Source organism: Geotrypetes seraphini, chromosome 5 (genome assembly GCF_902459505.1).
Source record: "Geotrypetes seraphini chromosome 5, aGeoSer1.1, whole genome shotgun sequence".
Taxonomy (NCBI): domain Eukaryota; kingdom Metazoa; phylum Chordata; class Amphibia; order Gymnophiona; family Dermophiidae; genus Geotrypetes; species Geotrypetes seraphini.
The window spans coordinates 6,725,447-6,742,149 of NC_047088.1; the positions used below are offsets into that span (position 1 = coordinate 6,725,447).

Below are 16,703 nucleotides of genomic sequence, written 5' to 3' on the forward strand. Positions count from 1 at the left end.
TCCTCTCATATGTGGAAAGGTTAGGGCTCTTCAGCTTGGAAAAGAGACAGCTGAAGGGAGATAGGATTGAAGTCTACAAAATCCTGAGTGGAGTAAAACGGGTACAAGCGGATTGATTTTTCATTCCGTCAAAAATTAAAAAGACTATGGGACACTCGAAGTTACAGGCAAATACTTTTAAAACCAATTGGAGGAAATATTTTTTCACTCAGAGAATATTAAGCTCTGGAACGCGTTACCAGAGGTTGTGGTAAGAGCGGAGAGTGTAGCTGGTTTTAAGAAAGGTTTGGACAAGTTCCTGAAGGAAAAGTCTAAACTAAACTAAACTAAACCTTAAGTTTATATACCGCATCATCTCCACGGGAGTGGAGCTCGACACGGTTTACAAAGCTTAAAAATATAGGAAGAGAGAGGAGAAAGACTTACAAGGGCAATATAAAGAGGGGATGTAACGAGAGAAGAGATGTTATATGTTAGAGAAAATCCAGGTTTTCAGTTGTTTTCGGAATAGTTGGAGGGAGCCCAGGTTCCGCAGCGGGATAGTGAGATCGTTCCAAAGGCCTGTTATTGAGAAAGACATGGGTGAAGCCACTGCTTGCCCTTGATCGGTAGCATGGAATATTGCTATTCCTTGGGTATTGCCAGGTACTAGTGACCTGGATTGGTCATCGTGAGAATGGGCTTTGGGCTTGATGGACCTTTGGTCTGACCTAGTAAGGCTTCCACCAGCCAGAGGATGCAAATATAAAAGACACCATCAACAACTTCTATCATACCAAGCAGCCTTATGGGGCAAAGACTTGGAAAAACTAATTACACACACAAACAATTATGGTGAATTTAGGAAACACCTAAAAACATACCTGTTCTCGAAATACCTAGGTAACGAATCAGAACAATAGCCCCCATCGCAATCCCTCCCCAATTTAGATCTAGTAAACTGTTAACCTCTAATCTCTAACTATGAATGTTCCTCACAATTTATGGAATTTTTCTAATTCATTGTAAACCGCATGGAACTTCACGGTCCTGCAATATATAAACTGTTGTTATTATTTTTATTGCTGCTACTATCAGATATTCACTGCTACACTCTGTAATTCGATGTCTGTGCAATTTATCTTCATTGTAAACCGCCTAGAAGTCGCAAGATTGTTGGCGGTATATAAGAATAAAGTTATTATTATTATTATTATTATTCTTATGTTCTTATGTTTTCTTGGCCTAAATGTGTACACCTAAGTTAAACACACAACAGTGCCTAAGTCAAAAACATGCCCTTAACCTATCCCTAACCATGCCTACTTTTAGGTAGGCGCTTTGGACATGGTGCCTAACTTGTAGAAAATTATGCCTACCAAGGAAGGTGCCTATCAGCTCATTTCAATTAATATCAATTATGAGGTGTTAAGTGCCAATTATTGGTGCCGATTAAGCCTATTAATCAATTATCTTAGGCATGCATGCCTAACTTTAGACGGACTTCATAGAATTCCCCAGATAGTGTCTACATGGGAAAACAAATCTAAATAAAATTGAAACTTAAAATGAATGCCTTCGGTATGGGTCAAAATGATTCACTGAGTTAGAAACTGGGTCAGTGAGAAGTGACAGAAAGTAGGAGCAAAAGGAGTTTAGTCTGAAAAGGGGGCGTTTTCTTTGATGTGCAACAAACATTAGCTCTTGGTCTGGTTCTTTTAAACATTTCTGTAGCAATAAAGCAGAAGGGCTGTCTGGTAAGGTTTGCCTCTTTGTGAATGATACCATTTGTCATAGAGATAACACCCCGAACGGTGTGGATAATGTGAGCAGAGATCTAGTTAAGCTCGAAGAATGTTCTAGAACTTGGCAGTTAAACTGTAATGCTAAAAAATGCAGGGTCATGGACAGTGTTCCCTCTAAGCGGGCGGGTGTTGTGAGCAAACTTTTTTCACCGTGAGCCAAAAATATCGGGCGCCAGCAAGTTATGAGCCAACTCGCCCGATTCTCCTCTCGCCGCCCTGCCATCTGCCGTACGCCTCTTCCGATTGTGCGCTGTGACGAGAAACGTGTGCGCTGCGATGTAATATTTTGTGCGCCAGCGCAGCTTAGCGGGAACACTGGTTCAAATGGTTTTATTTATTTCCCCAAATTTATTTTTGTTATACGCATTGAAAATATTTGATATTGCGTTTAAATCAAAATCTCAATAAACTTGAAACGAGTGCCCGTGAGATTGTGGGAGGGTTAAATACTCAAAACTTAGAAGTTTTTGCTACGCCAGCTTTCTGGTATCTTTACATACAGTGGCGTACCTAGCATATGTAACATCCGGGGCCCATCATTTTTTGGCACCCCCCCCATCTGTAAGAAAAACATGATTTTTAGTAACAAACCACACGTCACACATGAGTACCTAGGAAAAGGCAGCATCTTACATATTGCAGTGAGCAGTACATCAATACACCCATTGTAAAACTAAACAAGCCAGACCAGCACAGATCAATCCTACACCGTCAATCCTAACAGAAAACACACAGAACACAGAAAACACCTTCGCCTAGTAAGGAATATGTAATCACAAACTAACCCCTCCCTCTTTTACAAAACTGTAGTGTGGATTTTAGCTACGGAGGTAACAGCTCTGATGCTCATAAAATTCTGAGCATCAGAGCTGCTACCACCAAGGCTGGTGCTAAAAACGCTTCACAGTTTTGTAAAAGGGGGGATAAAATAAAAATACATAGACAAAGGTTAAATTGAACCAGCAAGAAGCTGGACTCTGCATACAATGCTTCACAGAAACAGTGACACATGTCTCCTAAAGCAATAAATAAATAGAAATTTTTTTCTACCTTTGTCTTCTGTGGTTTCTCCTTTCCTCATCTTCTTGTAACTCTCTTCCTTCCATCCACTGTCTGCCGTCTCTCTTCCCCTATATGGCATCTTCTCTCCTTCTATGCCCCTTCCAGAAACTGTATGCCTCCCCCTTCCATCTCTCCTTTCACCCCATTGGTCTGGCATCTCTATCCTCGCCTTCCCTCTCCCACACCTCTCCTCATAGTCTGGTATCTCCCCTTCCCTGATTCTCTGGCATCTCTCTCCTTTCCTTTTCTTCCATCTTTCGCTCCCCCTCCATGCTCTCACATCTCCCCCTTCCTTTTCCCTTAGACTGGCATACCTTCCTCCTACGCTCCAAGCCCTGGCATCTCCTTTAATTCCCTCCCTCATCTTCCTTCTCCCTCCAGCTGGGTACCGCAACACTCTTCCCTGCAGCTCTGCACTTCCCCACAATTGCCATGCTTCGGTTCCTCTTCTTCCTTCCTTCCTCCCCCCCCCCCCGCGGGACCCTGCGGCACCATCAACTCTTACTCCCTCTAATGTCGGCCCTGCAGCTCCAGACTTCCTCGCACCTTCTCCCCTCCCCCTTTGGATCGCTATTATTTTAAATGTTATAGCCGCGGAGCTGTATCCATCAGTGGAGATGTCTAACCTCGGCCTGCCCCGGAACTCTTACTGCAACAGTGACTTCCTGTTCCTGCCTAGACGGGCGGCTGCTGCAGTAAGAGTTCCGGGGCAGGCCGAGGTTAGACATCTCCACTGATGGATACAGCTCCGCGGCTATAACATTTAAAATAATAGCGATCCAAAGGGGGAGGGGAGAAGGTGCGAGGAAGTCTGGAGCTGCAGGGCCGACATTAGAGGGAGTAAGAGTTGATGGTGCCGCAGGGTCCCGCGGGGGGGGAGGAAGGAAGGAAGAAGAGGAACCGAAGCATGGCAATTGTGGGGAAGTGCAATCCCCCCAATGCGTCCCCTTACCTTACCTCCCCTTACCTTTGCGACGCGTGTGTGCGCTGTGAAGAGAAACTTGTGCGCTGCGATGTATTATTTTGTGCGCGAGCGCAGGCCAGCGCAGCTTAGCGGGAACACTGGTCATGGACTTGATATGCAGCTTTTCTTGTGTGGTTTACACAATCACAGCAGTTCACATATCTTAAACAGGTACTTATTTGTAAGGGATGAAATACTTCTGGGTATGAAAGAAGATGGTAATTGATGGTATCTGATGAACTTAAGGTGGTTAAACAGGTAGAAAAGGTGACAGCTTGGGTGGTTAGGGAGAGGAATGGTCAGGAAAAAAACCAAAGTGATGATGCCTCTGTGTGTGTCTCTGGTGTTAATGTCTTCCTGAAATTTTGTGATATTGTGCTGGGAGGATGAATTTCAAGAAAATGTTGAAAATGTGACCCTTTGTTAATGCCTTCCTGTGTTAGTATTGTTGAAACCTGATCTGCAATCGTCTGTTATGGAGCGTAAGTTGATTTGTGTGGAATTTTGCAAACCGCATAGTTAATATGCGGTATATAAATTTTTAAATAAATGATAATTTAGAGTACTGTGTACAATTCTAGAGGCTGTACCTCAGAAAGGTAAGTACAAACAGGATGGATGGAGTTGGTCCAGAGGAAGGCTACTAAAATGGTCAGTGGTCTTCTTGGAGAGTTTTTGAAGCGTTAGGAAACAGCTTCAGTGAATAACAAAGTAGATACATGGAGGGGCATAATCGAAAGGAACGTTTAAGTCCGTTTTCGTCTAACTTGCAAGTCGTCCAAAGTAAAAAAAAACAGACTAGGACACATTTTTGAAAAACACGTCCAAATTTTTTTCCGTTTCGAAAATCGTCTAATTATACGTCCTGCCGATCTGATCGTCCAAGTCGCTAAATTGTCCATCTTTATACCACATTTTCGTCCAACTTTTCGTCCAAGTCTAAAATGCCTAGAACAAGCCCTGTTGGACATGGGAGGGGTCTGCAAAGTGATGGATTGAAGACCCAGCCATGGCACCTAAATAGTGGGGTACCTTACAGGGCACTGCTGTGAACATCACAAAAAGTGTGCCATGTCATCATCTCACTACAGCTGCCTTAAAGGTCACGGTGAGCCCTCCAAACCACCTCCAGAATCCCCTAGACCTACCTATCTACCACCCCAATAGCCCTTATGGCTGAAGGAGCCACTTATACGCCAGTACAAAAGGGTTTTGGGGGTGTATAGGGGAGTGCACATGTTTCAGTATCAATGCAGTGATTACAGGGGCTTATGGGCATGGGGCCTCCTCTCCATGGGTCCCTAACCCACTTCCAAGACAGCTTAAGATGCCTCTGTGCAAGACGACTAGCCTTTCCTATGCCAGGCTGCCAGGTGATGATGGTCTGGAGGCTAAATTTTAAAGGTGTGATTACGATTTTTATGGGGTTGGGGGGGTCGGTGATCACTGGGGTAGTGTGTGGGGGTCTGTATTATGTGTTTGCAGTGCTTATTTGGTCACTTTAGGTGTGTTTTTGTGACTTAGATCATGTTTTAAATGGTCTAAGTCACTGTCCTTCAACTGCCGGTCCGTGGACTGGTATGCGGTCCGCAGGAAATTTCTGCCGGTCCGCGCAGGGCCGGCAAGATTAAGGTGACCATGGGTCCCGTTTTCAGACCCTGCCCCTCCCTACCTGTCGCGCGCGCAAAAAATAAAGCCTCCCTCCTTCCTTTCCCCGGGTCCCCTTCTCTTACCGCCCTGCTGCTGCTGCTAAAGCCAACAGGAGGTCTTCTTTCCGACGTCAATTCTGGTGTCGGAGAGAACGTTCTGGGCCAGCCAATCGCTGCCTGGCTGGCCCAGAATATCCTCTCCGCCGTCAGAATTGACATCGGAAAGAAGACTTCCTGTCGGTTTTAGCAGCAGCAGCAGGGCAGTAAGATAGTAGCTGACCCGGGGAAAGGAAGGAGGGAGGCTTTTTATGCGCACGCCACAGAGAGGGAAGGAGGAGGTAGGCAAGCAGGCTGGCTTCGGGGGTGGAGGTGGGACAAAGTGTGGAAGGCAGTGAGAGGGACATAGGAAGGAGGCACTAGGGGCACTAAAGACATGGGAAGGAGGCACTGGGGGCACTAAAGACATGGGAAGGAGGCACCGGGGGCATTAAAGACATAGGAAGGAAAGAGGGAGGGAATAGAAAGGGACAATTCTTGGGCCTGAGTGCAGAAAGAAAGGATACACAGACAGAAGGAAAAGCAACCAGCGACTCATGAAATCACCAGACAGCAAAGGTAGGAAAAATGATTTTATTTTCAGTTTAGTGATCAAAACGGGTCAGTTTTGAGAATTTATATCTGCTGTCTATATTTTGCACTATATTTGTCTATTTTTCTATAGTTATTGAGGTGACTGAGCTCGCAGAGATGGGGCAGAAACGGGGTTTTTAAATTTTAGTCCTAGTAGTTTGCCGGTCCACAAAATAATTATTTTATTTCTGCCGATCCACGGGTGTAAAAAGGTTGAAAAACACTGGTCTAAGTCATAACGTCCAAGTTTCATTGATCCTGGGCTGTATAACTTTCGATTATACATGCTATATGACTAAGTCTAAACCGGCCCATGTCCCACCCAACTCCCACCCTCGACAGTCCTCCTGAAACGCCCTGTTTAGCTATGGTCGTTCAGCAGCACTATGAAGGCCTAGGTCGTTTAGAAATATGTCCCAAACCCGTTTTTATTATCGGCACTTGGACCTATTTTGACAATGTTCGTCCAAGTGTCGACTTAGGCCAGTTTTTGGACGTTTTTCTCTTTCGATTATGAGCCCCATACTGTATATGCTGATCCCAGGCAAGGAATTCTGTTCGTCTCTCCCCTGTCACCAGCACATCATCAGGATGAATAAGCCAGGAACGTAAATGGAAGTGAACTCTGGAAGTATAAACGGTTTATTTTTACAGAGTTTGAACTAATTGTTTCCTCACAGCCCATGTTAATAAATAATATGGTTTTCTTACATATTTAAAAAATTTATGCTTTTGGCCCCTTTTTACAAAGCCGTGTTAGGCTTTTTTTTTAAAAAATTGCCAGCTCCAATGCTCACAGAAGTCCTATGAGTGTCAGAGCTAATACTGCCGTGGCTGGCAATAAAAAATCCTAATGTGGCTTCGTGAAAGAGAGGGGTTTATGTTTTGATTGAATTTACAAGATCATGTAAATGTGGGTTGGGTACGGGAAAGAAAATTGAGAGAATGGGGATGATGTGGAGATGGAATAAAAAGAGTCCTTCCAATTGGGGCCTATTTTCCTGTACAAATGAAGCATATTTTTTGAACAAACACAATTGACTTTGTTTTTGAGTGATAAATGTTCTTTAATTGCACTCTCGCTTTATGAGATTATCCCACCCTTTTTCTTCTTGGTTTTCTTGATAAGGCTCTTGGAATTTGTGGCCTTTATTTGATACTGTTTTTCTGTGATTGATTATTATTCCTAGTGAAGTGTAATGCCTGTACAGTATTTCTACATTTGGGAAATTGCATAAAAATAAAAAAAGATTTTGTGCTTCTATCATTTGCACCACGTAGGTATTTTCCCCCACAATCATTACCTAGTTAATCCTATCGGCATGACTATTCAGTGTGCTGATCTTTAGAGAATGGGCTATTATAGGCAACCAGGTGCAACTGAGCCACACCGTGAGTCACATGACTCCATCTCTTGTTGGCACAGAGGATTTTTGTAGAGCTTTATAAGAAGCTTTGTAAGTGTGCTTCTACCTTCCCACGCATCACCATCCCCCTAGCTGCTCAGTTTTTTGTTATTCCTACGAGCAGTAGGATGGATGCTGAACCAAGCCCACAGTCTGTTTTTTGCCTGACTTATTTTTCTAGAACACTTATATTTACTTCATCTAAGTTTGCTCAGTAGTGTCCTAGTTAGCTTTGTTGGCTATTTTCAAGTTTAATATTTTTATACCATTGCTAATAAGAAGTAGTTCTTCCTCCATCTTCATTTGGTGTTGGCACGTCAGCTGTAATTTCTTTTGTTGTTAATGCCTTTGCTTTGTAATTTTTTTTTAACATTGATTTTCCTTACCGTTCTCTGTAAAGAAAGCAAGCAGTTGACTGAAGGGCTTGCAGATGATGGCTCTCAGGAAGCTAAAGTCTTTCCAGTGGCCATCTCTCATTGAAATAGTCGTCCACCAATCTGGACTGAGGACAGGCCTAGGAGTCATATCAAATCATGCTCTCCCAGATCAAGTATGGGTGAGTGCTGAGCCTCAAGTGTGGGCTTCATCTTTTCACATCAATCCATACTCCAAGGACATAGATGTGTTTGAGACTTTCAAGAAGTGGAGGAACTTCTGGTGTCCCAAACTAGACTTAGCTATGGCCATGCCAATCTCCATAGCTTAATTTGTAGAGATAAAGAAAGTGGCACTGTGAAGCCATAGAAGGGGGTAGGCAGGCCAGGGACAGGAGTCAACACTAGGCTTATCCCTTTCCCTCCTCCTCCCTGAAGGCTGTCTGGAAGAGGGGCTTGTGCAGAACATCATCGCTACGCTGAAGTTTGAAGAGAAGTGGCATAACAGTGTCCTATACAATTCCCCCAGAAATTAAGCCCAAGGGGCATTCACTGAGATAATCGTATATAAAACCAAGGACTGGATTGGATTGGAATTCTTATCTCAAGCTTCTCTGGGCATAGTATCCAACTTTTCAAAATGATTGGGGGAAGGAGCTCAATTCAGCACACTTTACCATGTCTGCAAAAGAAAATCAAATTATGGCAGCTCAAGAACATAACTAGCCTAGCCAAGCCATATGTAAGTGTAGAGAATAGCAGGTTGTGCAAACACAATGGAGGACTCCTGGCTAAAAAAGTCCTACCAGACTACTTCTTCCTCCCTCACCTCTCTTCCAGCCAATCCTTAACAGTGTACTTCATACACACTCTCTTCTCCCTAGAAAACTTGTCAAAGCTAGACCAGGTGCAGTCAGGGTTCAGAAGACACCTAAGCACAGAAACAGTACTAGTAGTGTGCAGAACTTGGTTCTCAAACACCATGCTAAAGGAAAGGACATGCTGCTGGACCTCTCAGAAGCCTTCGACCTAGTCCAACACACACTGCTAAAATAGAGATGCGGAGAATTAGGCCTCAAAGGAAAAGTCATGGCATGGATAGAATCCTTTCTATCCAAAATAACAAGAGTAGAATGGCATGGGACTACAAGCAAATGGAAAGAAACAGACCACCCATGCTGTTTAACATCTTCCTCCAACCATTTGGGAAATTCATCAGAAAACAACGATGAGAATGCTACATCTATACAGATAACTGACTCCAAAAAAGAATTGTCAACGAAACTTAAAAGAATCCAACATGAGGCAAAAAATGGTCAAAAGGTTCCGTGAGTGATTGCAGAACAGCAAAACCACCAACATACAAAGGAATATGTATACTAAAATAATAATAAGAGTGTGACAATGTAAGGTACCCTCAGTGCGCAGGATAAGCGACAGGAGAAAAACTCCAACGCTTCAAACGAAGAGGTAGAGGCTAGAAAGCCCCCACCTACACACCATCATGGGGTAACTATAGTGTGTTTTGAAATTAAATAGCACAATCCCAAACAAGTGCACAATGAACACAAGTAAAAAAATGGATTCACAAACTGCAATCACTCAGGGAACCCCCCCAGCCAACTCCCAGCAAAAAATAAAAAAAGCAACTTAGCTTGAAGAGTCTTCATTCAACATCCAGGGGTGCGGGAACAACGTAGATGAAACACCACAAAACCAGGTTCAACCAAGCCTGGTTTCGGGAACAAAATCCCTTCCTCAGGACCCCATGAATCAAGTATCCAAATGGATTTCAAGGCAGGCTGGAGAGCTCCTCTCTTGGAGTTTTTCTCCCGTCGCTTATCCTGCGCACTGAGGGTACCTTACATTGTCACACTCTTATTATTATTTTAGTATACATATTCCTTTGTATGTTGGTGGTTTTGCTGTTCTGCAATCACTCACAGAACCTTTTGACCATTTTTTGCCTCATTGTTGGATACATCTATGCAGATGACATCCAACTGGTCATCCCAGTGAAGAAACGGGATGAGAAGACCAAGCAGAAGATCAAGACAGGTCTAGAGAAAATCTCCAGTTGGTTCCAAATAAACAGACTTGTAGTCAACAGGGAATAAAACTGAACAACTTCTAATTAACAAATTGGGGGAAGCAGCCCAAGTTACCAACTAACTCTGAATGGCAACACTATAAAATCATCCACAGAGGGAGTGAGAAACCTAGGAGTATGGCTAGACCCAAATTTGGACATGACAATACACACCCAACGCATTGTGAAAAATGCTTATGGCAAACTCTACTGGATCAGAGGACTAATACCCTACCTAACCCATCAAGCCATGTCCAACATAGTAATATCCCTGGTACTCTCAATCTTCAGCTACTGCAATGCATGCTGCTGGGTGTTCCAAAGTACATGATCAGACAGATTCAAATAGTACAAAACTCAGCAGCTAGATTTCTGCTGGAAAAATCAAAGCAGGCGAGTGCCACCCTGCTACTGAAAGAGTTACATTGGTTCCTGATTGAATGCAGGGTGAAATTCAAGATCATATTGCTGACACACAAAATCCTTCATCTGTCAGAGCTGCAATACCTAGCAACTAGACTAGACACCCATACACCAAGATGTGCCCAACGCTCGAGCTAAAAATACCTACTGGAAATACCTTCCTTCAGAGACATCAAATTCAAAAGTGTCAGGAAAAGAATGTTCTCAGTGATGGCCCCGAAGAAATTAAAACTAGAAAAGGACACCAAAAAATAAAGATGATACAGCACACTTTAGCAAATAAAGAAACATTTAGGGCAGGGGTGTCCAATGTCGGTCCTCGAGGGCCGCAGTCCAGTCGGGTTTTCAAGATTTCCCCAATGAATATTCATGAGATCTATTTGCATGCACTGCTTTCATTGTATGCTAATAGATCTCATGCATATTCATTGGGGAAATCCTGAAAACCCGACTGGATTGCGGCCCTCGAGGACCGACATTGGACACCCCTGATTTAGGGGGAATAGCAAAATGGAGGAAACAGCAGGCTACTCCCCACTTGGAATATGAAAGGGTGAACTCACAAATAATACAAAGGAAGATGAGTATATGACAATACATAAACAATAATTATAGTATATGTATGTGGATGGTATAAATAGGTAAGATTCACATATATTTAGCTCAAGTATTGTAACACCACTACTGAAGCTCATGCAAACTGCTCACAATTGACTCCGCTGTCATTATTAGAGGTATAGAAGCTTCCAATAAACAAACCACTCATCCCCCTTCTCATAATCTCTTCTTTGTCTTCTTGCCTTTATATCCTATTTTCTCCCCATGCATAGTTTGACTTTTGTTTGGGGGTATGATACTTAGACCCCCCATATCTGCTCTACTCTCAGACTTACACTTTTCTCCTCTCTACTTCCTCCTGACCTAATGGGTTATATCTACCAATAGTTCCTCTTCCCATTAGGTCCACCCTTGCCCCACCCAAGTCAGTATTTCTCTCCTGCAGGCCAGGCTCATTCCTCCTCAGCATATTCATCTCAATTTTGTATTCCTCGTTCTTCAGAGGCTTAAATCGCCTTCCTACTCCTCATTCCCAGAGCCATAGAGCATCTTTGTTTTTGATGTCATTCCTGTCTTTCCATCTCCTACATTACTTCATGAGTCACAGATTGCAGGACAGCAGCAGTTCACATCCAGAAAGTCCCTATGAACCTTGTTGGCATTTCTATATTTATTTTCATTTTCAGCTCATGGAATCTCATGTTTCAACAGCATGCTCTTATATCCATTGGTACGTTTATATTTTAAATGATTATTTGAAGCACAGATTGTGAAGCTTTTTGACTGAATACTGTACTGTGCATTTAGCTTTGCTTGGATCTTCATCCATTACCATAAAGTATTTCCATTCAAGAGTGATGATCCAGACTTCCTACCTCATCCCCATGTGATCCAGAGGCCCTCCCCCACCCTCCCCTCCAAAATGGCACCCTTTCGGTAGTCTTGTACTTCTGCTAGGGGTCATGTTTCCCTAGGTGGTTCACAAGCAGTTATTCATTTACCATGGGTGTCAGGTAGTCCCTTCGAGAAAATCTGATTAGAACGCGGTCGAGGTATTATCTTGACACTGATATCCTGGTGTTTTGGGACGTTGACACTCTTGCAAAACATCAAACCTAGTACGAGATCCTTTCCATGGGTTGTGTGGATGATGACAGCTGTGATGGAACTGTATCTGGATTTCAACATGTAGATTAAAGTCTCCCATGATCACCACCCTAGAGAGACTCAGGTTTACTTTTGTAATCAAACTGAAAAGTTCCTATGAAGTAGCTGCTATACCATGAGTAACCAGATTGGTTTCTTTTCTTCTAGCTGGATGAAAAGGGATTCTGATTCAGTTAGATGGGGCTGGTGATTCTCCATTGTCTCCTGGTAATATCCTTCAACTAAAACATACTTGAAATAAGTAACAGAAAAGTCATTCACATGGAATTCATTAAAAGAAATTAATAGCAAGAACAAACTGCCCCCTATAAGACCACCACAAGAAAGGGAGACCAAATTAAAGCAATAAAGCTGTTAAACATAGAATTATACTCTACAACTGAAGCTTGGGATTTATAAGCCTTGATGCCTAATGGCTAACTGACCAATCAACTGGAAGACAGTGGGATCACCATAGCATTTGGAGACACTCTAGCAATTAGGAGACTCCTTAATTGTTTGGATTATAAAATATAACAATTACTTGTAATCTTCACAAGACAGTTACATGGGAAATGAAGAAATAAACGAGTGCCTTTGGCTTCCATTTCTTGGCACATAAGAAGAAACTGTTTCCTTTTCACTTCAAGAAAAAAGACTCTCTGTCCAATAAATAATTTCTCTCTATTGTGAAAGACTTCTAACACCTAAGTCAAGTTCAGACTATCCTCCAGAGACTTCAATTGTTCCAAAAACATCTGCTGACTACTTGTTCACATCTTTAAGGGACTATAATAAACCTTCGAGGTAGGAGAACAGCTTTCGCAGACAGTGTCTGCTTACTAGAGATATTCAAGATGATTTAGGAAAGTTCATAAATCAAATTCAGGCGCTCAGCAAATTTCCCAAGCCTCTCAATAAGGGTTTCTATCCAAGTATTTAACAGTGCTTTCACTCATGTTCTTAAACCACATTCAGGTCAGTCCTTATGGTCCCAATTTAGCCAGGAGAAAACTCCTGTGTTTTATCATGTTTCTGCAAATCAGACTTTAAGTCCTAAGTAGTAGCTTCCATAGATCCAATTTTATTAGAAACAGAGTACTATAACTCAACTTTGGCAGTCCAAACAGCCTCCTATGTGACCACTACAGGACTGATTAACCTACTTGATCCATAAACAGAACTCAAGGAGGAAGCTGTGTGTGTTAAAACCTGTGCTTCAGATATCATAGTAACCCTAATCCCCACAGAGCCACCCCCAAAGTTATTCACTGCAACAGCTTCTCCCTATCTCAGCAAGATCCCTTTTGCTCTACTGGTTCCTACTTCAGCACTCACCACAGCCTCCCCCGCCAAAAATACCAACTTCATCTCTAGTGCTGCTCCAGGTTCCACCCTAACCTCTTGCACAATGAACATAAGAACATAAGAACTGATGCTGCTGGGTCAGACCAGTGGTCCATTGTGCCCAGCAGTCCACTCACGCGGTGGCCCTTAGGTCAAAGACCAGTGCTCTATCAGAGTCTAGCCTTACCTGCGTATGTTCTGGTCCAGCAGGAACTTATCTAACCTTTTCTTGAATCCCTGAGCATTCCAGATTTTTACCACTCTCTGGGTGAAGAAGAACTTCCTTACATTTGTACGGAATCTAACCCCATTTAATTTTAGCGAGTGCCCTCTTGTTCTCTTCACCTCGGAGAGAGGGAACAATCTCTCTTTCTCTATTAAACCAATCCCCTTCAATATCTTGGATGTTTCGATCATGTCCCCTCTCAGTCTTCTCTTTTCAAGAGAGAAAAGGCCCAGTTTCTCTAGCCTCTCATTGTACGGCAACTCCTCCAGTCCCTTAACTATTTTTGTTGCTCTCTTCTGGACCCTTTTGAGTAGTACTATGTCCTTTTTCATGAACGGCGACCAGTGTTGGACGCAGTATTCCAGGTGGGGGCTTACCATGGCCCGGTACAGCGGCCTGATAACTTTCTCGGATCTATTTGTAATCCGCTTTTTAATCATTCCTAGCATTCTGTTTGCCCTTTTTGGTGCCGCTGTACATTGTGTGGACGGTTTCATTGACTTGTCTACAAGATCTCCCAAGTCTCTTTCCTGGGGGCTCTCTCTGAGTATAGTATTGAACATCTTGTATTCGTGCATATGATTTTTGTTACCGACATGCATCACCTTGCACTTATCCACGTTGAACCTCATTTGTCATTTCGCGGCCCATTCCTCGAGTGTGTTTATGTCTCGTTGTAGGTCTTTGCAATCCTTCTGTGTCCTCACTACTCTGAATAACTTTGTATCATCCACAAATTTAATCACCTCACTCATCGTGCCAATTTCTAGGTCGTTTATAAATATGTTGAAGAGCACCGAACCTTGAGGCACTCCACTCGTGATGCTTTTCCAGTCCGAGTATTGTCAATTTACCCTCACTCTCTCTTTTCTATCCACCAATAAGTTTTTAATCCACGTGATTATATTACCCTCGATTCCATGGCTTGCAATTTTTCAAAGTAGAAATTCATGCGGAACCTTGTCTAACGCCTTCTGGCGCTCAAAATAGAGTAATTAGCTTATGCCCAGTGGAAGGAATAAATGCAGGGTAAGTTCTAACTGTTCTCTATACTGATTTTAAAAAAGAAAGAAATGAAACAAATAAAGAAACCTCATATAAATGGAGCCTGAAGATCTGTGGTGATTCATGTACCATCATCTTGGATTACTTGCCAAACATCAGACCATTCTTCTAACTTTTGCAGATCCTTTCCATGTTTTCCACTTCCTCTGGGGTACCCATTCTGTTACAAATCTTGATATCATCTGCAAAAAGGCAAACCTTACCTTCTAACCCTTTTGTAATGTCGTTCACAAATATATTGAACAGAATCAGCCCTCCCACCGATCCTTGAGGCACTCCACCACTCACCTTACATTCCTCCAAGTGAATTCCATTAAGCACCACTCTCTAGTATCTGCCTGTCAACCAGTTTCAAATCCAGTTTACCACTGTAGATCCTAACTTCAGCCTGTCAAATTTGTTTATGGGCCTCCTATGAGGAACCATGTCAAAGGCTTTGCTGAAATCTAAGTAAATTACATCTAATACGCAACCTCAATGCAGTTCTCTGGGCATGCAGTCAAAGAATTCAATCAGATTCATTTGGCATGTTTCCTCTCCCTTAAAGATACTCTGGACATGTCCCATGCTTTCTTAAATTCAGATACAGACTTCATCTCTATTACCTCGACTGGGAGGCTGTTCCATGTATTCACCACCCTTTCCATGAAGAAGTAGTTCCTTAGGTTACTCCTGTCTGTCCTCTTTCACCTTCATCTTATGCCCACCTCATTACAGAGCTTCCTTTCAATTGAACAACATCTCTTGTGCATTTAAATATCTACTACTAACTCTACTATTAATTTTTCTATAGTGCTACCAGACGTACACAGCACTATACAGAGTCACAAAGAAGACAGTCCCTGCTCCAAAGAGCTTACAGACAAACAAGATGTCATGGATACAGTTAAGAGGAACAGTTAATCTGCTGGCTGGGTTGGAGTGCGCAGGGGAGTACAGGACAATCAAACCATTGTGACATCACTGATGAGGTTGACTCTTATTGGTGGAATGAGGCATTATGACATCACAATCTCAGCTCTGCTTCCCAAAGACTGAAACTCTTCACACTACTACTATGCACAGAGTCACAAAGAAGACAGTCACTGCTCGAAAGAGTTTACAATCTAAACAGCCATACAGAAAGCAATGTTACTTACCGTAACAGTTGTTATCCAGGGACAGCAGGCAGCTATTCTCACTAGTGGGTGATGTCATCAGACAGAGCCCCGGTACGGACGTCTCACAAGCACGTGTTGCTTGTAGAAACTTAAAGTTTCTAGATGCCCGCACCGCGCATGCGCCGGTGCCTTCCTACCCGGAGATCCGGGCGTGTCTCCTCAGTTCAGGTAGCTAGCCTGAGAAGCCAACCCAGGGGAGGTGGGTGGGACGTGAGAATAGCTGCCTGCTGTCCCTGGATAACAACTGTTACGGTAAGTAACATTGCTTTATCCCAGGACAAGCAGGCAGGTATTCTCACTAGTGGGTGACCTCCAAGCTAACCTCAGTGGGATGGAGGGGGAGTTGGCGACTTAAGAGAATAAATTTTTCAATACTGTTTGGCCAAACTGTCCATCCCGTCTGGAGAGGGTATCCAGACAATAATGTGAGGTGAATGTGTGAACCGAGGACCAGGTGGCAGCCTTGCAAATTTCCTCGATTGGTGTTGATCTGAGGAATGCTACTGAGGCTGCCATTGCTCTGACCTTATGGGCTGTGACCTTACAAGGAAGTGATAATCCAGCCTGGGCATAGCAGAAAGAGATACAAGCCGCCATCCAATTAGAGATGGTGCGCTTTGATACGGGTCTTCCCAACTTGTTAGGATCGAAGGAGACAAAAAGTTGAGGAGTGGTTCTGTGTGGCTTGGTGCGATCCAGGTAGAAAGCCAAGGCACGTTTACAGTCTAGAGTGTGAAGGGCCGATTCTCCGTGGTGAGAATGAGGCTTAGGGAAGAATACTGGAAGTACAATGGATTGGTTGAGATGAAATTCGGAGACT

The 16,703-nt window shown here is 43.2% G+C and overlaps 1 protein-coding gene across 2 annotated transcripts in view; it reads right to left on the reverse strand.

Annotated features, from left to right (window-relative positions):
• LOC117361281 (transmembrane protein FAM155B-like) overlaps positions 1 to 16,703 on the reverse strand; it is a 42,833-nt gene that overhangs the window by 9,617 nt on the left and 16,513 nt on the right. The window contains exon 1 of one of the 2 annotated variants that reach the window (XM_033946413.1): positions 11,941 to 12,184. The exons of the other annotated variant lie outside the window; for it this stretch is intronic. Coding sequence (XP_033802304.1) covers positions 11,941 to 12,127 — 187 coding nt within the window. The 5' untranslated portion in view covers positions 12,128 to 12,184. Of the gene's footprint in view, positions 1 to 11,940; positions 12,185 to 16,703 lie in introns of those variants that run through there. 2 annotated transcript variants of the gene reach the window in all.